The sequence below is a fragment of the Chelonoidis abingdonii genome, chromosome 2 (assembly GCF_003597395.2).
Source record: "Chelonoidis abingdonii isolate Lonesome George chromosome 2, CheloAbing_2.0, whole genome shotgun sequence".
Taxonomy (NCBI): domain Eukaryota; kingdom Metazoa; phylum Chordata; order Testudines; family Testudinidae; genus Chelonoidis; species Chelonoidis abingdonii.
Window position 1 is genome coordinate 106,218,095 of NC_133770.1, and position 25,180 is coordinate 106,243,274.

At 39.9% G+C, this 25,180-nt stretch overlaps 1 protein-coding gene across 1 annotated transcript in view; it reads left to right on the forward strand.

The window, feature by feature from the left end:
- Positions 1 to 25,180, forward strand: part of ADCY1 (adenylate cyclase 1) — a 257,663-nt gene that overhangs the window by 140,705 nt on the left and 91,778 nt on the right. Inside the window, exon 5 of the mRNA XM_032796824.2 lies at positions 19,780 to 19,907. Coding sequence (XP_032652715.1) covers positions 19,780 to 19,907 — 128 coding nt within the window. The remainder of the gene's footprint in view (positions 1 to 19,779; positions 19,908 to 25,180) is intronic.

The window sequence follows — 25,180 nt, forward strand, 5'->3', positions numbered from 1 at the left end:
CCCAGGGAGGGGAAGCCTAGGAGTGGTACTAGTGAGGGAAAGAGTTTACTTTCCCTGTATTAAGATCCAGGGGATCTGGGTCTTGGGGGTCCCCAGGGAAGGTTTTGGGGGGACTAGAGCGTACCAGGCACTGGAATTCCTGATTGGTGGCAGCGTTACAGGTTCTAAGCTGGGTAATTAAGCTTAGAGGATTCATGCTGGTACCCAGATTTTGGACACTAAGGTCCAGATTTGGGAATTATACCATATGACAAGAGTAATGTAGCAAAAGCATAAACATCCTTTGAGAAACCAGATGAGAAAGTAGATTCGTCCTCTGAAGTTTCAGTGTGCCATAAAGGTCCAGCCAGAAGACTCAGAGAATTCTTTAATGTAGACCATGTGAGACAGACATGATTTAAGTGAGCAAGTTCTCTTGCAGTTCCTTCCAACAGCATGAGGAGACACTAAAGTGTTTCTCAGCATTACAGTAGGATTCTTGTCAGTGGCTCACAATTATTCCTACACATCTAGTTGTTGTTCTCACTTTCTTTCCCAGAACTCAAAGGTGCAAGTGTTTGATACCCGAAAGAGAGAAGGGCGCAGAAGCCTATCTATCTACGGTACTTAGGTGTAGAATCTAAGCAGCTCACAATCTTTAATGCATTTATCTTCACCACTGTGAGGTATCCCCGTTCTACAAATAGGGAAATGAGCTATAGAAAGAGACTCACTTTTTCAAGGTCACACAGGAAGCCTGTGTCAGAACAGAGAATTGGATGTAGGTATCCTGAACCTCAAGCTCATGTCCTAATCACTGGACCATCATTCATCTGCTAGGAAGGCTCATCAAAGTCCTGTTTCTGCTTTGGCTGTATTTATGCTATAACAGAAAGCTATCTAATTCTTATGATTTATTTTCCTGTAGTAAGTCTGTTTCTGCACTGGGACCTATACATCTAATGAGAACATGATAGGCCTGGTTCTCCTCTCATGGTGATATTCCACACCATCATTCTAGCACTGAGGCAGCATGCAGTGCATTCATGCAAATGGTGACAATAAACAAATCAAGAGCATAAATCTAACCCAGATATAAACACTAAAGAAGGTGTATGGTAGAGTTTTAGAACTACATGGTGACTCTGTTATGCACTTGCAAGATAGTTGCACATAAATCCCAAGTATTCAGGCTGCATGTGAGTAGAGCATGGAGCAACTGGAAAGATGAAATCCACTGCCCAAACCAGGGCCAGGGTGCAGGGCTGCTACAGTAGCCTATGGACTAGAACAGCCCAGTTGAGTTGCTTGCACTGAATATTAACACTATTGGAGCTGCATAAACGTGAATGTGTGGCTCCTTCCCGTTCCAGCCCCATTGTGTCCTGAGCCAATATATGCGGAGCCAATAGTGAAACTGTTTACATGGCACACTGGGGTTGCACATAAATCTCTCAGAAATCAATTCACCATTGGAATCCTTGCCCAGACAAAATGAGAAGCTTAGCGCCCAACGCACTTAAGCAGATGCATAACTTTGAAGCTAATGGGACGACTATGTACTTAAAACTACACATGTGCTTAAGTACCTTTCTGAGTTCTTGCCCTGTGAAGCTTCACTTCATGGGTGAATTTCATCCTCTGAATGGGGCAGTGAACTCCCCTTCTTCCCCCCCTTCCCGCCTCAAATGTGTAGAATCTTACACACAGTTTTCCTTTGAGAATGAAATGAAACCTTTTGTCTCTTCTTAACAATACAAAGGCATGAACCAGCATTTGCATGCGACAGTAGTTTGTAATGTATGGCAGCAGAGTGTGAAAGAGGACAAAACTTGTCTTTTTTTTTTTCTGCAGTAAAAGAGAGTCTTGTAATCATGTCTCTTTCAGTCAGATGAAATGTGCACAGAGATACATGATTTTTTTCACAGGGATTCTAATCTGCTGATTAGAACAACTACTGCCTGTGTTTTGTACCTAATTAGTTCAACATCCTAGTCTGTGTTGGTTAAAAACAATGGTGTGCATTAAAAGTCCAGGGTGAGGGAGGAATGCAAGGAAAATCTATGGTCATTTAGTTGCGATGTGTACAATCCCTGTCATTACTGAAGTGTGATCTGTGATTGTACATTGTGTTTGTTGTTGGTGCTTAGGAACCAACATCAATTGGAAGTGGCAACTTGTGCCAGCCCTTGGTAAAATAATTGCCCTGTCTTACAAAGGTAATACAGAAAATTGATTAGATAGCACTGCAGTAAGTGTTGTAGGAGGAAAGGGCAAATATTAAAACAGCATTTACTTAGTTAGTAAATCTTATGGAAACGGATGGGCTTGAATGTTTCTCAGCATTAACAATTTAGTAAGTTTTTTTTTTTTAATATTTAAATTGCATTTTTCATCCCAAATGATCCCAAACTACATTAAAATCTATTATAATAATCATTAAGGGCTATATTGAGTCTTTGTTCCTAGCACTGAGTATTGGATGGCATGTAACTGGGCATCCCTGAAATGAGTTCTGAAAAGATTACAAAACAAAATATTTCTTCTTATTTCTATGCCCTGTTATTGCATAAGAACATAGGAATTGCAACACTGGAGCAGATCAGTGATCCTGTGGAGTTCCTTCTTCTGAAAGTGACCAGCACCAAGTGCTTCAGAGAAAGGGGCAGGAACCCTGCAGGAGACAATTTTGGGATAACCTGGCCCTGAAAAGAAACTTGCTACTAACTCCCAATACTCAGAGAAGATGGCTAATGCTCTGAAAATCCATTCCTAAACTCTTATTTATTTGTTTACTATTTGCTGTTTAAACTTTGATATTCTTTTTATTCATCTATAGCTAATGCTTTTTTTAATCCTGCTAGGCTCTTGGCCCCTGTGATAGCTCAAGTCAGTGAGTTCTACAGGCAAATTGTGTTTGTGTTTTCTCTTAAAGTATCTTTGTCAGTTTCCAATTTCCCACCTTTCAATTTCAATGAATGTCACCTTGTTCTTGTATTATAACAATTTGACTAGAAGTTCATGATCTACCTTCTCCCTGCTATGGATTATTTTGTATATTTTTGTCATGTCCCCTCTTATTTGTCTCCACTCTAAGGTAAATCGTCCCAGTCTTCTCAATCTTTCTTCATATAAGAGTTTTTTCAAAGTCCTTAGTCTTTAACCTTTCCATTTCTGCTATGTCCTTTTTTACAATGGAGTCACCAGAACTGAACACAGAGGGCATACAACTGATTTACATAGTGATGTAATATTTTCAGTTGTTCTCCATCCCATTCCTTATGCATCCTAATATTTTCCTTGCTTTTTGACTGCTCTTTTTACACTGAGCAGAGATCTTCATTGAATTGTACACAATGATGTCAGGCCTTTTTCTGGAGTTGATGCAATTAATTTAGAATCCAGTAAGGTGTATGAGCAGGGGAAGTTATTCCCTCTAGCATGCATTACTTTGTCTTCAAATGTTGTCCCTTTGCTGTTCATCCTGTTTTCCACATCATTAATAAATCCATTACACTGCACAGGTTCTAGCATGGAGTCTTTTGGCACCCTGCTGTTAACCTTTTGCAATGATGAACGTTGACCATTTATTCCTACTCTTTGTTTCTCTTAATCGGTTTTTGATCTGTGACAGCATTCTCACACCATGCCTCTTACGGTATGCCTGTTTATTTCCTTTAACAGCCTCTTGTTTAGGATTTTGTCAAAAAGACTTCAAGTTTAAATAAACTATATCAACCAGTTCTCCTTTATCCACTATTTCATAGGCACAATTTTCTTAGTAGCAGCTGTGCTAGTTAGAAGCGAATGTACCTTCTAGGTCGGGGTAGGCAACCTATGGCACGTGTGCCGAAGGCGGCATGTGAGCTGATTTTCAGTGACACTCGCATTGCCTGGGTCCTGGCCACCAGACCAGAGGGCTCTGCATTTTAATTTTAAATTAAGCTTCTTAAACATTTTTAAAACTTTATTTACTTTACATACAACAATAGTTTACCTTTTACTATATTGAGCTACTATCTCGAATAAGGTTCCTCTCTATATGTGGAAAATGGTAAATATGATTTTACTCGCCATCTGTCCAAACTCGTAACTTTTAGAGAATGAGTAAATGGTGTAAGACTTGTCTGTTTCTATCGATGCGATTACCCCTTGAATCACCAATGTGGTGTTCCTCATATTTTATAAGAGGTTACGTTAATTTATATATAGTTCTTAATTTTCACACGCTTCCGCAAGCCTAAGTTTCACAGGTACACCACATTTCTTGCTTTGTGTTGTAATACCCGAGTTGATCCTACTTAAAAGTCAAGGGAGTCAAGACATCATGCTTGCATGACGCAACTCTTTTCATATGATTATATTTGATGCATCTAAGGCAATCGCTCTCAGGTATCTCTTGGAAATAGACATAGTGCTCGACCTCTTAAGGATCAATTTTCCCAGAGGGATCTAATTAGATACCACTCGCGGATATACCATCCAGTAGCCTCGTATGGCAAAGAGAGAAAGTCAATGACTGTGGGTAGATAGACCGTGAATTCGGCTCATGTGGACGAACACGATTAAAGAATGACCATGACCGGTGGTACAGTTTGACCACGGCCCTGCACGTGTCCGGACACACAGATATAGAGGTATAAGAGATGACCAGAGGGGAGTCATTGGTTCACGAGGGCCGCACGAACTAACGATTCAGACAACACACACGACTAAAGATATACATCCTAATGATTTAACGTGTTAAATGGAGGAGTAGTTAACAAGGACAGGTAAGAGAAGCAGTTTATGACATAGGTAATAGAGCCAACAAGCACCTAAACACACAATGCCTAAACATTCTACTAACAATATTATAAACAAAAAATGGCAGCATTTAGTAATTGTACCTCGACTAACTTTACAAACCACTTTATCATACAAGTCAGGTGTCTTGCCAGCGTGCCGGGCCGGCAGAACGTAGAAGCTCTATTTGAAACACATGAGCTGAGAGAGAGGCTTCGAGTTATCAGCTCGTTACAGGGGGGGTACCACGATACACGGAATACACGGGATACGATTTCTTCCTCTCTCTGCCTGCACATGGCAGGGCGACCTAAAATACTTACTACTGACATCACAGAAGTGTCATAGGGGACGGGGCCCAAAACCTGTGTGTGTTCGCCTCTGATTGGCACAAGCAATGTTTACACCAAATAGGGGAGCAGGTGCCAAAAGGTCTGGCTTTGCCCCCAAAAGGTGAGGTAATGCATATTGTTGTAGAATGCGTTCAACACTGAATGACAAAGGAAGAGGCCAGGGCAATACCTGGCAAGTGATACAGGATGCAGACAGGAACCCATTCTAACAGACTGCACCTGCTGTGGGTCAGCTCCTTGAATCCATGAGCCTCTGGCAACACAGGCACTACCTTCCAGTCCTCCACAGACCTCACTGTCTCTGTACTGTTAGCAATAAGCACACACAAAGCCCCAAGTCCTCCAAGCATCCCTCTGGAGTGCCCAGCCACTGATTCATTGAACACTCAGATCTCTCCTTCCAAAGGAATAGTACACACCAGTTTTCTAGTTTAACTCAGGATCACTGCTCTGCTTAACACACAGCACTTAGGTATCTTTATAGTGGAAACAATAATAAGTTTATTATCAAAGAACAGAGATTCAAATGGTAGTAAGCAAGAATACTTTAAACAAACAGTAAGGTGTAAAACAAAGTCATAAAACTCTTTCTAGAGCCTAGACTTAACTCTCAGGACATTCCCCTGTCTCCTACAGGATAGCTTGGCCCAAGTCCTTTTCCTAGCCACTCTTTCCATCAGGATGGATGAAATTCCCATTTCATAAGATCAAGCCCACTGCAACTTGTCTTCAGAGATGGAAGGATGCCAGAACATCTGTCTGCATCCCCAGATAGATCAGACCTTTGATCTTCACCTGAAAACAGCATTCCCTCCCCACTGTTTACCTCTTCCTGTTGATTTCCTTCTGAAGTCTCCACAAGCCCTTCGTTAGTGTTTGACTCAGTATGCTAATCAACTTCTGTTGTAAGACGCACAATGGTCCACCAGGGAGATAAGTGTATTCCACCTCCTGTCTCAAAGCATGCTGTCTTTGAGTAATCTGGCTTTAACTACAAGACCTAGAGAATGTAATTTTCAGCATATATATGTAACTCAATGTAACAATGATTGATGACCACTGTGACAGAGGCTTTCATTAGAGACCTTATCTGACATTTCTTGGTGAAGTCATGGGATCCCTGTATCCCTGTGTATCCTTGTGCCCACTGCCAACTGGCATCAAGAGACCCTTGGGTCACGTGTGGTAACTTGTTCAATGAGAGATTGTGTATTTTTCTTAACAGCTCATCCACTTCATCCTCACCTTCCTTCAGAACTCTTGGGCGTATGCCATCTGCACTGGGTAACTTGTTGCTTTTTAGTGTGCCTATTTGTTCCAGCACCCCTTCTTCTGACACTTTAATTTGTGGATAGTTCCTCATCTTTATTATCAGAAAAGAGTAGGTATCTCTTCAACATTCTGTGTGGTGAAGACTGAAGCAAAAAGAAAATTAGCTTCTCAGAAATATTCTGGTCTTCTTTAATTGTTCCCTGTAATGGTTGTGAGCTGGAGCAGGTACTCCCCCTAGTGATTAGGGTCCAGGGCAGCAGTCACACCCAATGATTCATCTCCAGCAGCAGTTCTGCCTAGTGAGTGCAGCTCTCAAGCAACGGTTCCACCTAGTGGGTGCAGTCCTGGGGCTGGATAGGGGAACCCGGGCCCGTCCACTCCATTGGATTCCCACCTAGGGCCTGGAAGGCTGGTTCAACTTCGCTCACCTTGTGGTGTCTTCTTTCAGCCTCAAGTTATCTTCCCTGGGTTATGTTCTATCTCATTCTGCATCCCTGCCAGCCACCCCTTGGGAGCACTGCCTTCAGGGCTTCCAGCCGTGGTCTCAGTGTCCAGGTGCTGTGGCTCCTCCGTTCCCTGGCTTGGTGAGGGCTCGGCTCACATCTGTCACAGGTGCTCCCAGAGCATGTCCTTCTCCTTGGCCTGCCAGGCCCTGACTGAACTGTGTGGCTACCTGTTAAACCCCACTTCCAACCCAAGCATGGGCAGAGGTGTGGGGCCTCCTAAGCCCAGAGTTGATCCTTAATCCCCTCCTGTCCAGTGAGGGCTTTAAACTCCCTGTCATAGTGGTGAATCCAAAATTTCCCCAAAGGCTTCCTACATCTGATTACATAGAGAAGTTCTTACTATTAGTATGTATGCCTTCAATTACCTGCCTTTCAAACTCCACCTTAGTTCTACACCTAATTTCCTTCTTACAAATTGCCTATTGGTTTCACTGGGATGGGGCTTCCATATGCTCTGTTGCTTTGTATAATGTCTTGGATGTTGCCATTTAGTTGCACTGATTTATTTCTTGTATTCTTATTTACCTTTCAGTGTAGAGTTATATATGCTATGAGACTCTATGTCAATGGAATCCATGCTAAATCTAAGTATTTTAATTTATTCACTCTTGACTTTAAGACCTTCTTGACTAGCTTTCTCATTTCTATTAAATTCCCCTCTTTCTAAAGTTAAGTGCTAGCTTGTGGTACCTTTCCTCCCTCAGAAACCTTGAACTTAATTATATTATAGTCACTGTTACACAGAGGTTTAACGGTAGTTGCTTCTTGAACCAACTCTTGTTTCTTAGGCCTCGTCTACTTTGGGAGGGGGGGGTGTCGATGTAAGATACGGAACTGCAGATACAGGAATAGCGTATCTGAAATCAACGTATCTTATTTCAACTTACCTCCCATTCTCATAGCATGGGATCGATGGCCGCGGCTCCCCCGTCAAGTCTGCTTCTGCCGCTCACCCTGGTGGAGTTCCAGAGTCGACGGGAGCACGTTCGGGGATTGATGTATCGCGTCTAGACGAGACATGATATATCAATCCCCAATAGATCGATCATTACCCGCCAGTCCGACGGGTAGTCTGAACGTACCCTTACTTTGTCCTACATCAAGACTGAATAGTTTCTCCTCTTTTGTGCTTTAGGACTAGCTGTTTCAAGAACCAATCATTTAAGAAATTGTTTCTGTAAACATTATCCCATTGTGACTAGTTAATATATACAGATAATTGAATTGCTCCATGATTGTCATTTCATTAAATACGCCTCATTGTGCTTTCTCACCACTGTGCAATTCTTGGCCTGGTCTGGAAGCTGTTGGTAGAACATAGTCAAAATTCTTACCCTGCCAATATTCTCGTAATGTAGGATTTGTATCCACACCGATTCAGTTGTGGTCCTTTCCACTCAGAATTTTTATCTCCCTAGATTCTGTGGTATCTTTTAAATACAACACTACTTCTCTCCCCTCCCCCCACCCTTTGATCTGTTCAGTTTATAGCCAGGTACTACAGCAGCCCTCTGATTTTTCTCATTTCACCATATTTCAGTAATGTCTGTTATGCAAGGTCATCTGCCATTGCCAGGCATTTATACATGCATAATTTTCCAAAATATTCACCTTGGGGTGTGGCTTAATTTTCCCATGTTTAGTCCCTGCTTAAAATGACATTATTTTTGGAAAGTTTAAACAAAATCTTTTCAGCGATTTTTGTGGGGTGAGAGACTGGGAAAGAAATCCTTTGCTTTTCCTGATTTATTTTTTCCAACAGTTGGCTTTTCAATCTTGATGTTGCATTAGTGCTAATAGTTGCATAGGACATGCATAAAGCATGACCAAAGTACAGCCTCCTAGGAGCACAGGCTGAAAGCTAGGCATAAGGCCACTATATCCACACTGTACAACAGTTAGGGTGGCAATGAAAAGTTTTGTCTAAGTCATGTTAAATTGCTCTTACCAACGTGCCTTATAGTAGTCAAGCATGTAAATTAACATATAAGACTATTAAACTGGTCTCAATCCAGCTATTGCGACCACTTTGACATTCCCATATTGCTAAATTAGAGATAGAGCCCAACTAGATTAGAGGGTAATTCCAAGGCAGAAGAGGTGTTCCACATAAGAAAAAGTTTGAGAAGCCACTGGACTCTTACAAATTAACATACATACTTAACACTAAGTAAAATTGTACGAAACAAAATGTGTCTTCCATTTCATGGTTAGTTTAAATAACTCTGCTTTGTTTCATCTGTAATATAGTTCCTAGGATGGTAGGGCATTTACTGTGACTTCACTTCATCCTCACAAACACATCACTGAATTGCAAATTTATGTAGGCTTGACTGGAGACAACCAGTTTTCTGCCATCAAGCCATTTGCTGTGGGACTTTCTATATTGGAGTCAAATTTGGTTTCCTTTTCTATTATTCCTTTCATGTTGTAAAAGGCGTTACTTCCCTTTAAGCCCATGTTCACTATTATTGCTATGACCATGTCTCCATTACCCAGCTAAATTGAACTTGGTAGGGTCTTGCACGCTGCTCCTTCTTGAGCTTTCTGTATGCATGGGACCACGAAATGAAAGAAAACTAGTGTAACTTTGTAAAGTTACTGTTACCGACATTAAATTCCAGGAATGTGACTGCACTGAAGCCAAAAAGCAGTATTTTTTTAACCTAAAGTTAAAAATTAAAGGCAGCAGAAATATCCTTTAAATATGTGTACTGTAATGGACAGGATATAGTGAAATCCACTTATAGTTAAGTCATTTGTTTTAGACAGTATTACTTCTCTCATAAATAGAGATTCCCTCTAACTAGAAGTGCTGTTGGCACACTGCAGTGCATTGAAACAATTGATAACTCATGCTACTTCACTATAGCGGGAGTTGCACTACAGTGTAAGCATAAGCATCTCATAAGCATCTTCTACTGTATACACCTCTCCTGACAGCCACCCACAAAATATAGAGGTTTGGAATGCTGCACGTATTCCATAAGCCATTTTCCCTTACTCACAATAGCATATGGACCCAGGAATTTCCATATTGTATCTAGTCCAGCATCCTCTTTCCTACAGTGGCTGGTACCAGATGCTTCAGAGGAAGCTGTAAGGAAACTCAAAGTGAACGATTACAGAATATCCTGCTCATAGGGAAAGTTTCTTCTTAACCCTCATCTGTTAGAGGTTGGCTTATGCCCTGAAGCATGTAACTGCTGCAGTTCTGTTTTTACTCCTACTCAGTGTTACAGTGATGTTCTCTTTATTCATGTAAATGTCCAGTCCTCTTTTGAATCCTGCTAACCTCAGTGATATCTTACAACAGTGAGTTCCACAGGCTAGTTAGGCATTAGGTAAACAGTTTTTGTCTTATGCTTTTTGCATGTGTTTGCTTTCAGTTTCATTAATGGGGCCCTTTTCCATGTTTTATGAGAATTGGTAAAGAAGAATATTCAACTAATTTTATCTGCACCATTCAGTACAGTTTGCATACCTCTTCTTTTATTAATCTAGTCTCTAAACAATCCCCATCTTCTTTCCATTCATCTAATCACTTTTGTCACCTTTTGGGGGGGAGGGGTCACTTTCCTCACCTGTTTGACATTTCTGTGATATCCTTTTTGTTTATCGTTACACAATGTGCAGAGGTTTTCACTGAGCTGTCCAGAGTGATGTTCAGGTCTCTTTCCTGAGTGGCTACAGTTACTTAATGGTCTAATGAGATGCCTGAGTAGTTCAGGAATTACTCCTACCCATGTGCATAGCCTGGTATTTCTGAACCAGGAACTTCATCTGCCATTGGGTTGCCCATTCACCTAGTTTTCTTATGTCCCTCTAAAGTTCCTAACAGCCATCTCTAGGGATGAATGACCTAAGTAAATTGACAGGTTTCAGAGTAGCAGCCATGTTAGTCTATATCTGCAGAAAGAACAGGAGTACTTGTGGCACCTTGGAGACTAACAAAGTTATTTGAACATAAGCTTTTGTGGGCTACATCTGATGTGGGCTGTTGCCCACAAAAATTTATGCTCAGATAAATTTGGTAGTCTCTAAGGTGCCACAAGTACTCCTGTTCTTCTTTCTAAGTAAATTGGTGCAGGCTGTAGTTTTTGACACCTGCCTGTTTACTGTCCCTTCCAGATCATTAATAAATAATTGAACAGCCCCAATGCTAGTAGAGGACATTGAGGCATCCCATTTTTAACTTTTTGCCTCATGAAAATTGACTTTTTGTTCTTAATCTGCCTATGCTCTTAGCCAGTTTCTAATCCATAGTTTTTACCCCATGACGATTTAGGAAATGTCTAAACTGAAGTCAAAGGGTGTGTTTGCAGCTTGTGTAGATATACCTGAGCTAGCTTTAGTCCAGCTATCTGGTGTAGGTCTGTATGTGCTATAGTCACATCTCATGATTGCAAGGTGGCCATTGTTTCCCTGAGATTGTCCTGTGAAGGACTTTGTCAAAGGCTTTTTAAAACTCTCTAAAATTGTGTGATCCAGTTATGCTTTATCCACTATTTTGTTGTCATGCACAAAGAATTCAAATAAATTAGAGAGACCTATATTACACGAGATACCTGAGGGAGAATGAGCCTCAAATATTTTGTTGCCAACAAATATTGTAATGATTAAGCCACTGGTGGCACGTTCCTGCTTCCAGAGACCACTTCATGTGAGAGTCGTTGAAGGTCAACTCCTTCTTTCAGGGCTGATCCACTTTATATAATTACTGTAGTATCTGCATGCTACTTCAGAGACAACAGTTCCTTTGGATGGATGGGATTGCAGGGAGGAGTGTGTGTGCAGAGTGCCTGCTCAATCCATCTTCCAGGGACAGGAAGACTCTTCTGCCTGATAAGCTTCTAAATCCTTCCCGATGCTCATTTTGAACTAAGGTCAAGTGATCTCATAACTGCATTTGATGGTTATTCAGACATGTGCTCTTTTCAGCACTCGTGGACTGAACAAGTTTAGTAACAAAGAGGGAGTGGTTTTATAATTACTTTTCCACATTCTTCAATAGCTCTTCAGTATTGTTGGCTTAAAACGAGCTGCTTATACACTTGCCATTTTGGAATAAATAACACTTCTATAACTCTCATTGGACCAACTCGGTTGGTGAAAGGGACAGGCTTTCAAGCTTCCTGAAGAAGAGCTCTGTGTTGCTCGAAAGCCTGTCTCTTTTGCCAACAGAAGGTGGTCCAATAGAAGATATTACATCATCCACCTTATCTCCCTCATATCCTGGGACCAGCACAGCTGCAACAACACTGCAAACAATGTATATAACTTGTCAGTATCTGTTTTGCAGTCTTTTCAAAATGCTGTATTTTTAGAGATTACACATTTTGCTTGGAGCCACGAACTGGTCAGCTGATTTACTAATTGAAATAAAAAAAAAATATTTTTCTTGTGCGGCGGGCGGGGGTGAGGCAGATGCTTATGAACGACACAGTACAGATTATACTATTTATTCAGTTTGATCAAATGCCAACTATTTTCTCCATTATGTTCATATTTCACATTACTAGTGGTTTATCCCAAATAATATCCACTGGCGGGAGAACACATTTCATATATGATGTAGGAAAGGGAAATACGAGATATTGTCCTGAAAACAAACAACTTTAGGTTAGCATCTAGACAAAAAGCTATTAGATTCAGGTTATGTTGAATACCCATACTTTCCCACCATCTTAAATAGTTTCAGAATTTCCAATAGGTGCATACAATACAAGATAGAATGCGTAAGACAGTAAGCTGAGATGCTGATCCTGCAACTGCGTTCCTGTAGGCAAACCCCTATACCTGCACACTGCCCCACTGAAGTGAGTTGCAGTAGCAGGATTTCTGTTCAATAATTCAACAAAATGTTATGGAAGGGAAGTCATCTATCCTTTATTATTCTTGTTTTATACTTCCTTTTATTTTCTAATCTGGCATGTTTCTTTCCTGGACTGAAGCAGAAATAAAGCAGGCAGGAAGAATAAAGAGATCTGGTTTTTGTTCTTTTTTAAATGTGAATTTAATGTGGTATGAGAGTATATATTTTATTCAATTTGGCTTTTACAAAGTTTCCTACAATTATTACCATTAACCTTAGTTATTAACTGAATTCAATGAATTATAGTAGCTGAATATTTGAATGTACAGAATTGTGTGTATGAATATTTGTGCAGTGTTATACCTAAGATAATCTGTTGTTCTGCCTCTGTATAAAATATTCTAATTTAATGGAAAAATCTATAATATTTAATAGGGATGAAACCAGTAAGAACCTATAGTTTTTTTTTTTAAGCCATCCTATATATTTCTGTAGTAGAGATGTACAGTACTTCCCTATTAAATTCTATAAGGTGATTCAAAAAGCCTCTAAAACCATTTTAATTTTCTATTGAGCTTCGTAGTCCTTTGCAGCTGGACATGTTTATTAAACTGAAAAGAAGCTAGACTGGATAACAATAGCAACATTCTGGACGTTGAGGACTGGTATAGAGGAACAGAAAAATGAGGGGAGAAGTGGGGGATGGCAGAGAGAAGTGAAAATGGGGAACAAAGAGAAGCAAGGAAAATATGGAAGGAGAGAGGGAGCACAAAGACTGCTCCCTCAGTCAAGGACCAGTTTCTCATTGATCACACCTGTGACCACTATGAATTGAAGACACCCCAGAGATTACAGTTGGAGAGATGAGGCCCTGCAGTCCTCCTCCTCTTCTGCACTGGCTAGCCACAGAGAGGGGAACTTGCTCACCATGCTGAGTACATTCCTGTTGCACTCCCTGGAGCTCTTGCGCAATCCCTCCTGAGGCTTCAGTGAGAAGTTGAAAAGCCAGAGATGTTCGTTTTAGCAGTTTTCCTCTGCTCTTTGACATGTGAGGCGGGAAATAGGCTTAAAGGAACTGTATTTTTTAAAAGACCAGGGCAATAATAATTCCAGGTTTGTATGGAGGAAGAAGAGCCCAAGAGCCGTTTGTCTTTCCAGCCTGCCCAGACATGACCCATATGCCTACTTCTCTGTTCTATGCAAGGCCAGTCTCATGATTGCAGCACCATGGAGGCAGAACTGAGAAATCTCACAACAGCTTGGGTCTCTGGCCAAAAGCCTGAGGTTAGATAAGAGCTTCCCCTGAGAGAGTGAAACTCTGCACAATCTCCAGTGCAGGCCTGTGCCTATCAGGCACATACTGACTCCCGTATTTAATTTAAATAGCTGAATATGTATTTGAGGGGTTATTTTTGTTGTTTGCTTTTTTTAAATACTCTGGTTCTTGTAATAATTTTAAATAAATTCTTAAGCAGTAACTGAATTCCCATTCATTCTGTCTAGATGGTATAAGAGCTAAGTATTACTCTTTATCATGTCCGTGAGCTGTCTGGGAGAGGGAGTAGGGCTATTGTAGTCTGTTGTGGAAGAGATGGGGAGCCCTGCTTCTGCATCTTTTCCTAGTTCTTGTTAATCATTCTTGTAGCTCTGCACAGCAGAACTGAGCCCAAATCTAGCTCCTATGGTGAACGAGCTCTTTCTGTGGCTCAGCTGATAAACATTTTTTTTCTTTTTCTACTAATAAAAGATGTTATTTCTTAACAGATTTTCCTCCAGCCCCCATTCATGGATTGTGACTCCAGAGGGGTTAAGCAATAAACTTGTTCAAAGAATATAACTGCAAAATAGGTTAAAATAGGCCTACAGAAAGTAAGTTGGATCCATATGTCAACTGTATTTAAGTCAAATAAGGTCAAATTTATCCCTGAAGTTAATGGAGTTACCTTGGGGCTACATTTGACATTTAGATTTTAAGTGTTTGTCTTAATTAAAGTTAACTAGTCTTCATTCCTCCCGCCCTTTTTTTTTTTGGTGCACAGAAACTATGCTGTAGCCCTGATAGATAGTTGCAACCCAAGAGTTTCCACTGTGTTCTAAATAGAGAAGCATCTGATCTCTGCATTAGTAACTTTCTAATATCTGTAAAAATAAACTAAAAGCATCAGTGATTACAGGTATACTTCAACTGAAGGTGTAGTTTCCAGCTTGGGCAGACATACATGTATTAAACTAAAAATGTAGTCATGGCAGTGTGGACATTAGTACGGACTCGCTGCCTGATTATGTACCCAGGGTCCTGGGCAGGATTGCACTTGGGGTGGCTACCCCTTCTATGTTGTGCAGCTATACTTCTATTTTCAATTCACTAGCTCCCATGTTGTGCAGCTGTACTTCTATTTTCAATGCACTAACTCAAGCAAGATGTTTTGAGTGTAGACATGCCCAATATTTTCAAAGTGTTGACCTAGATCTGTTCATGTAACAACAAATTTCTTACCAGTCGTGTTCAAAAGGGGAGTTGCTTTGATCGACAATATAATGCCTTGTCCCTTTAAATGTTCAGGGAGCTCTATGGTCTCCTCTGTCCCTAGTGCAAAGCCTCACTTTCATGTTAGTTAGTTTCAGTTTTGTAGCCAGAACAATAAAGCCTGTGCAGCAGACAGCTGTATGCCCATCAGCATCTGTCTATCTCCTCCGCTGGCACCAGACAAACAAAAAGAAATTCTAGAGCTTGTTAGAATTTGGCAGTTGAGAAGGTCTCTCAGTTATAGTCCTCAGTGCTGAGTTGGCAAAGCATTGGCTTCAGGGGGACTCAAGCATTTATTAAGAGTTCCTTCAAGGTCAAAACTTTTAATCCCTTTTTATGTGGTCTTTTCTTCCTCTGTGAATTCTATTCCCTTTATTTTGTTAAAAAATTTTAACTGCTGAGCATGAAACATAATTTGGGTTGGGCAATACAAGGGGTTTGATCTAATATATCTGAGATTCCAGTTTTGTATTCCGTATCCCGAGGTGGCAACCAGGACTTTTGCGAGAGAATTTGAAGACATGTAAAAACAGCAGAACCCTTTCTGAATTAAGAAAGCTCCCCTTGCCCCACTCAGAGGAGACCAATGGGTTTATAAGACACTTTGGTTGAAAATTTAAAGGTTACTTAGCAACTTGAAAGAGTCTGCCATCTGTGAAGTTGTAGATTTAGGCATCCACGTGATACCAACAAATTGCTCTCTTGTCTGGAGGGAACTCTCTGCAGCTCATTTTGGAAGTATTTTGATTAAACCCTGCAGATGGACGGCCTGATTGGCGGGTGCAGTGGGCTGGAAATGCTGGCAAACCCTGGTGCCTTCTATTACCCTCATGAGGCCAAAATGATCAACTATTACAGGAGCTGCCTGAATCAATGGTGACTTGAATTTTATAACTATCACTGTCGTGGAATTGTGTTGACTCAGGTGGTTTCTGGGAGTTTCAATAAAACAAAATTGAGAAAAAGAAAGGGTTTCTTTTGTTAACTTGCATATCAAGTTAAAGGGATTGTTCACATATAGATTCACTATTAGCACTGGAAATCAACCTCATACAGAGAGAGCAGCAAGAAGAAAATCAAACAAGCTCCTACAGATCACTGTGCATTAGTCAGTTGCTATAAATAGATATGAGTGAGAAAAAGAGCTGATAAAGAATATAGTGGGATTTTTCAAAGCAGTGCAGATGATTTAGGCCAAGGTCTTCCATAAGTGTGTTTGTTTATGTTTTTGTTTTGTGGGAGGAGGCTAAAGGAGCAATGGTGGAGTTCACAAGCTTGTCCCTTCCACTAACAGAAGCTGAAGGTGTAGTTTCCAGCTTGGGCAGACATACATGTACTAGAAGATATTACCTCAACCACCATGTGTGTTTCATTAAATCTGATGGAAGACGTGGTTAAATCTCAACCAATCTTAAAAAAAGATGTTGGAGTGGGCTGGTTTTCTCTGAGTGATAGCTGATATAGGAAGAGTAGTTATCAACCATATCTTTTGAAGGGAAGGCAGCTGATTTCTCCCTTATTTTATGTCCAGGCTGGGGAATGGAAAGGAGGGGAACAAAAATAGAATTAAAAAAAATTAGAGAGAAAATAATAATAATAAAAAAACCTCTCCTTCCCATGATGCTTACAAAAATCTTGACAACAGTTAGGGTGCTGATGTGCTGAGACTGCTGGCTATCGTGGTGACCGAAATTGTCTCATTGTTCTTCCTTGTCTGTCTGTCTTTATCCATCTGTTTTCTCTTATCTTATACTTAAATTGTAAACCCTTTGGGAATATCCTTTGTTTAGTACTAGAATGCTTAATACAAGGGGTTCCCAGCTTTGGTAATGCACATAGTTATAATAAAAACTTTGTCTTATCTTACACCTTGGAGTACCCAGCAATCCTTAAATCTGCTGGATTCTGATTTGCTGCTGTGATGATTCTAATAACTTAGTACGTTCCCTTGACATCATCTCACAGGTGGTTTATACAGTACTGTACACCAAACTCTCTCTAATAAAACTAGGGTGACCAGATGTCCCGATTTTATAGGGACAGTCCCGATTTTTGGGTCTTTTTCTTATATAGGCTCCATTTACACACACCCCGTCCTGATTTTTCACATTTGCTGTCTGGTCACCCTAAATAAAACTAAGTCTTTCATTCAAGCCATTTTGTAAGTAGGCATTGAAGAAGCAATGTGGCACAATTAATTTTCTGCATCCATATTTCTAAGTGGCTTTGTTCAACTAACTTCTGATTAGGTCACGTAGTCATCTGCTGGTCACAGACCACACGTACCGAATTTGAAGCTGAAAAAAACTTTATGTAGAGTAGGACAAAAAGCGGGTTTCAGTCTTTACTCTGGAGCAGCTACCAGTGCTCCATAATTTGCTCCATTAAAAATGTTTAATTTGTCAGCATAATTTAGCAGTCCCTGTTCAAAAGTTAGTACATGGAGTAAAAAGAGGTGTTTCATGTCAGGCTAGACTTCTTGGATTGTATATTCATAGGTATTTTGTTTGTAGGAATAATACCTTCCATTAATTCTGTCATTCAGCCAAGGACCTTAAAATACTTAGGGCTTGATCTGCAGTCCTTACTTACTTAAAACTTGCAATAAAATCTATAAGACTATTTCTGAGTATGGGCTGCAGGAATGGTCCTAACTAAGGCCCCAGTTGTAGTGGTTAAACTTAAGCACATTCATATGTGTTTGAAATACTGGGTTCCTAGGCAATAAAGCATAATTTTGAAGAATAACTGCCAAATACACATATTCTTTAACAGAAGTTATTTTACACAATAAAGCAATTTTGACTTTTCCAAATAATAATGAAGAAATTAATAAACAATATATATGGACAAAGATAAAGACTAATACAGTACAAATCATGCCCTATGGCATATTAAACGGTTAGCTGACCTACTAAAATATCTATGCTGCTAGTTAGAACATACCTAGAAAGAATGGCCTACTCTTTTATTTGCTGTATAGGGTTCCTCCTTAATTAATGCTCTGTGTAAAAGGAGTTGGGCAAACTATTCACCATTCATTTTACAGATTTCACCCACTTTTCTGTTCAAGGACAGATGTTGATTTTGTATATAATTTATATATATATGTGTGTGTGTGTATGCATGTGTATACATACAGACTTGTTCACTAGTCAGAAATGCTTATATTTTTTATGAAAATACAGTAAACAGCTCTTAGTCTTAAAGTTTTTACCAAATTGTTTGCTATTTGTTGTTACAAGAATATGTGGTGATAGGGGTGAGACATACTATTGCTTTTGTTCCCTGATTCCCTGTTCCCATGAGGCACGTGCCTTCATAGTCCGAGCCATAAAAGTGGGAGCATTTAATCTGTTTTATGTAAGTACTCTGTGTCACTGCTCTCACCAGGGGTTTTGTGCAGTCCTTGTTGCAGTGATACCATCACAGTCTTTCTTGTTTAACTGTGTAATCCCAGATCCTGACCAGGGGCTTCAGGAAAATAGCCCCTACCTACATTGTCCTGGATTGTTGGTCAGGACTATATAGTAATATTTCATATCATGAACCAACTATATTAATTGAATTTCCTGATCTCGAATTTGTTGTTACCTTTCACCATTCAACATAGTCACTGCCCCAAACAAATAAGTGACAATTTCAGCATAGTTCTATGTATCAGGTCCTAGCTGGCAGCAGTGCATTCGATCAGTGGAAGCATTTTCCATGTCAGGGCTTTGAACAGAGATTTGTCAAGCAACTCAACCCTTATGCATTATTATTAAGCAGTGTTCTAGTTTGCAAGTGGTGAAGGTGCTGCTGAAGATAATATAGCTATCCCCACCTCCCATCATTTCTTCTTCAAATCATGGGAGATTTAGTCATATGCTTGCTACTGAAAAACTTGCCAACCCATGTAAATATGAGACAAATTCAGTAACAGTGCATGACTGCATCTTCTGTTCTGTCCATATGCCATGTTCGCACATTTAAATTGAGATGAGTTTGCCCTATCAGATTTATGTATTGGTAATACAGACCAATGAGCATCTTCTTAAAAAAAAGAAATGAAAGAAACAAAATACCACCACCATAGCAACAAAAACACCTGCCTTGTAAATTACAGATGGGTTTGAGTCACAAATTCATCTGAATCCAAATTTTCTCAATGTTCAGAGGTAGTTTGGTTCCAGCCTTTTGGTTTGAGCTATTATAGACATGCAGTCCAGATGCAAAGTTTGGATCCAAATTTATGCACTGTTTGAGACTGTTAAGATACGGTGTTTTGATTTGAGGCTTCTCTATTGGAAAACATACGATCACAATGTTATTTTGTGATCTGGAATTATAATACTGCCCCGCTGAACAAAGCTGGACTGATTACCCTATTTGATATACAGAAGTTGACAGTTCAGCATTGGGACCTCACGGCTTCTGCATTGTAGAATGTTTACTATGACCACATAAACTTTATATGAAAAAAGTTTGTTATGCAGAAATATGTGATTTCTATTGTAAATATTTTTAAAAATCTATTATTCCTGTCTGTTTTTATTAAAGGAAAACCACTGCAGAAGAATCAAAATTCTAGGGGACTGTTACTATTGTGTATCAGGATTGACACAGCCCAAAACAGACCATGCTCACTGCTGTGTCGAAATGGGACTGGATATGATTGACACCATCACGTAAGTATCTCAGTCATTGTACTCAGGCTTCAGTGCCCAATGGGAAACAGTATCATCCCTGCCATGTTTGTGATGTGTGTTATTAAGAGAGTGGCAGTTTCTGCTGGAACTATGCTCATGTAAACCTTTACAGTGGTTCACTTGTGCCATGAGAGGGTCCTGTTTTTACGCAATGCATTCTAGGCACCGCTTTTCTACTCCATTTAATCAGTTTGATGAGAAAAAATGAGTTTGTGAGTGCGTGCACATGCGCCACTCAGTGAGGTGAGAGAGAAAAGGGGAACTCATGAACTACCTCTGTTACTATTTGCCATAGCAATGTGCATTGAACCAGTAAGCAAGGAATCTAATTCCTGCTTGTTCAATATTTAAAATGGCTCTCAGTTCACCCACTTGTATGTAAATTCCAAACAGACTTTGATATATATCTGTTGTCTGTGTTCATATTCCCAAATCAATTGTTCACTCTGATTTTTGCCTTTCTGTATGTCATTTTGAAACTTTTATTTTGCCTTTCATCAGAGACGTAATGTGAAATTCATTTTGCCTCTCAGAGAAGTTTTTGTTATGCTTCAGAGCTCTGAACTGATTGCCTTTTTACCAAAAGGCCAGGTGTGAATGTGAGAGAGTTCTGAATGACCTACTAGTTACTATGCAAGAGCTGGAAATGTATTTCATATACTGACATTGGGGAGGAAGCGGGGGGGAGATGATGTTGTGTAGTTTCTTCATTACTATGTATCTAATATTTCAAAGACAATACATATGTGAACACACAGACACATAGTCATGCTACATATAAATACACACTGCCACACTGAGTTATGTAATGCTAGTGCAAGCCCTGTGGGAGTGACACTCCAGGAGCCCTGTTCTGGGGGAGAGGGGGTAGTAAGTGGCTATTAGTTCTTACCAGTAGCTAATTACTGCTGCTGCCCCTTGCACTGTCTGTCCCATTGACAAGAGAGGGACCAGAGCCAAGGCTTCTCCTCCCCTCATTACTTACCTGCTTGGGGGAGGAAGAGAAGTGATCCTTACACACCTGCAGCCCTTTTGTCCCCAGCAGAGGTATATAGATCAAGGTACAGTCTAGCCTTTAATTTGAAAACAGGCAGTAAAACATTTTGTGCTATAGTTCTATGCAGAGTGATACAAAAAAATTAAAATGACGAAGTTATATCATTTTTGAAAGGCATAATTTGTATGTATTTGTAGTCCTCAGTAACGTTTCAGTACCGATTTTAAAGAAATATTATGAAAAGCCTATAGTGCCTTACAATGTAGTATCTTTCTGTGTTACTCTGCCCCTCAGTCTTTATCTGTCCCACATATTTGGAGGCAGTATCCATGTGTTTTCTTACAGAGCCATGTGATAAATTAGCATGTGACTTTGATCGTTTCACCTCCGCTCTGCTCACTGATCCATCTCTCTCAGGACTTAGGCTAACATTCCAGTCACTATTGAGTAGTTTCTGCACAGTTGCCATGTTTGTCTACTTTTTAAATCAGCTTGCCAAAGAAGTATTTCCTCTGCAGTCCAAAGGTGAATTTTGTAGTTCCCCCGCCCCACTCCCAGAATTCTGATTGCCCAAGTTGCAGAATGAGCAAATTCAGTTCTTGGTCAAGGACAGATTTAAGGACAGATATCTGACAAAACTCAAAGTCTTGAAATGGGAGCTTCCCAACTTTTCTGTGGTGGGGACTTGGCATTCACTCCTAGCCTAGGAATGGATCTGAATGCCAGGTTTAAATTGGTGATATATTAAGTACTTTTTAGAGGTATTTTTAATGCATTAGTTATATTTCTGAGTCCTGAACAGCTGGACAAAGATACTGGGGGCCAGAGCATGCTGTCTGTTATACGTGTGCAAAGTCCATTTAAAGCAATCAGACCAGTGCACATGCAAACAGGATAATTAAGACATAGTTTCACAGTCAGAGCATTTGGAAAAAACAGTCCTCATAACATTTGAAAAAACTCTCTCAAACATTGCTATGAGTATTTTTGTCTATCGTATGTGACAGCTCTACAGTACATGATGGTGTGCTGTGCTGTAAAAGTCTTACTCGCGTTTGCGACCTACATAACTCAAAAGTGACTTTGCCACTTGTATGTAATGTGACTATCTGAAACGCATGCTGATAGAACCAGAAATGTATGCTGATGAATACCACACCATCATGTATTCCATTCATATAAAATAGCTGTATAAGAGCCAGATCATGCTGCTTCATGAAGGGGCTCGGAGCTGTGGAAAATTTTATGGGGTTCTCCTCAATTATTATTATTATTATTATTTATTATTTATTCCAAATTCTTTTGAGAGATGGGTTTGTCTGCATTGAAATCACGGCAAGGATTGTGTCTTCTAAACCTTGCAGATCCTTTGGAGATAACCTGGCAATAGACACACAATTCTGTATCACTATACCAGCTCTGGAGCTTCGTGGTGGCATAGCTCCATTAGACTTCCTTTCAGGAGAATTCCATAGTGCAGAGAGAGGCAGAGAAGAATCTGATATAGCTAGTGTCTGTATCGCATTTCTGTCTTCTTGTGATACATTAGCTCAGGCATGATTTGATTCTATGTCCCATTTATCAAAATAACCAAAATTTTAAGAGGTTTGGGTAAACTTGTCCGTTTTCATCCATCCATTCATCCAGTATAAATTCCTGTTGTATTGTATATATTGTGAAATTTGTAAAGCATTTTAGGATGAAAGGTGATATACAAACCCAAAGATCTATTATTATTTCTTTTATTATGTAATAATTATTATTATTTTTATGTAAATACAGTTAAAACATAGTAACAAGGGGTAATTCAGCAATTCAGATATACACAATAGGATCAGAATCATTATTTCTTTACTAAATAAATGTATCCTGCAAAACTATCTATGCATAGCATTCCTTCTGTAGTAAATAGGTGTTCCACTTAGAGAAAGTCTTTGGATTGAGGAGGAGTAAAGTTAGACATATAGACCTTCTACAAATTCTGTGAACTTCTCATTTAAAATGTACGCAAAGGCACTGCTTCCTCCTCTTACCTATTTTTAAATATGAAAGTTAATCTATAATTTCATTAGTTGGACTCTCTCTTTCACGTGTATATATGTAGTGTAATGATGTCACTTGAGCTACCCACTCTTTGGATATCTCATTTATGCTAATATTAGAAATGGGGCACATTTTCTTTTTATGTTTGCGTTTATGTCTGGTATCATGATAAGTAAATATCAATAAAAAGTCAAATTAGAGAAGAGGGAGTGAAGCAGATGGGCTGCTGTGTATTATCTGGGCACAGTCAGTGAGAACTCATGGTAGAAGATAAGTAACAGGCAACTTCAGCATTTTCTTTTTAACAAGGTTTAATAAATTGGAAAAGATAGCACTGTGTGTGCATTGAAGATTAGGAGACAGTGGGAGAGGGCAAGATGAAGAGTCAAGGTTGACGGAGCAGTAATTGGTGGTGTCAGATTTAGAGAGAGAGTTAAATTGGCAGAGGCCAATCCTTTGTCTTTCACACATTTAAGTAATCCATTGATTTCAGTGGAACTACTTGTATAAGTAAGGATTGCAAGACCCAGACCTGCTGCGTATGCCTTAACTAACATAGAAACTGTGATCATCTCAGAAATCAGAAGGGGGTCAGGGAACAACTATTGTTGCCTTTGAAATCATTGCAAAAATTTTCTTCGCTTTAATATGAGTGTACCAGGGTGTCCTGCCCCTTTAAGGGCCAGGAGCCTAGGACCAACCAGCCGTGTTCAGTTTATCAGACTCAGCTAGGGAGGGGGGTCAGGTAAGCCTTACAAAGAGCTGAGAGCCCTCAGCTGAAAGAGGTGGGGGCTGCAGAAGAGAGCTTGGCTCCTATGACTAGCCCTGGAACAAAAAGATAGGAGAGTAGGATGAAAGACCTCTGGGTCCCAGCAGCCTGCACTGATTATGAGCTTGAATTGAATTAATAAACTGGTGCCCTAGAAGAAGGGCCTGAAATATTCTGGGCATGGCAGTGGGAAGGTTGGGAAATTCAGACAGGCAATTGGCCTTGTAACTAAAGGGGAAATTGAGGCAGAGGCTAGCTTGGGCTAGTATATAACACTGTGACAGGAAGCATCATCCAATCAAACATTGTTGAGCTCTGTGTGCAGTGATTAGATTGATTGGAATGTATAGCCAAGTCAACAGACGTTCACAGAACTCAAGAGCTGCTAACGGGATTTTGTCGATGCATAGGTAAAAAATATATTTTGCAGATAACAAGCTTGGAAAATTCCAGACTCCAAAGGAATTTAGTCTGAGTGTGTAATGAGCAAATGAAAAAGGGGATTAAGACACAGTTTATAATGGAAGTTGAATTTCAACTTTAATTATGGTCCATCAGTCTGGTTAGTGATTCCGTATCTGAAGATGCTGCTGTTCATCAGTTCCATGAGATGTGGAAGCATTTTAGGTATTTAAATTACCCTTTGTTTCAGGCAACATCAAAGCTGTAAAACTAGTGGGCTTCTCAAGGTCTATTTGTCCCACTGCAGAAGAGGTGTATTGCTGGTATAAATCCTTGTCTGGAGAAAGGTTCCATCCCTAGTATCAGCCTTGTCACATTACACGATGAAATGAAAAATCATCTGTTTGAGCTGTTTGATATTCCCATGGTGGATCTTCTGAAAGGGTTTAATGATTAGGTAATCACAATAGACATTTCTAGTAAAGCTTTCTTTGGGATGAACAAAAAAGTCCTCAGTGTATAGAATTAGCCCCTGATCCTCCAAACACTTACACACGTGAGTAGTTCTATTTGTTTCATGGGATAAATCACGTGTGCAAAGTTATGTATGTGCACAAATGCTTGCAGTAACAGGGTCTTAGACTGCAAGCTCTTTAGGGCAGGGACTGTCTTTTACTACATTTTTGTATAGTCTCTAGGACAATAAGGTACGTGCTCTCTAACATGTCCATGCAGATGTGCCTTTTCTAACTGCCCTAAATATGGTCCTGCATTTAGGTTCCATTTGATGGTGCTTCTCTTTGTTACCAGTAGAGTGATCCAAGAGGTGTTCGGAAATTCTCTAAGAAATTTATTGAAAATTTCCTATCATTGCCCCAACTTCTTTCTTCCTCAGAGTAATCTCTTCAAATGCACAATCCAAGTCAGACTATGGTCAGTGTGTGAGGCATCTCTTTCATAGTAGTAAAATGCTTAGGCTACAGTCCTATCCTTGTTCTGCATGCTGAATTCCTATATAGCCCCATGGTAACAGAAAAATTC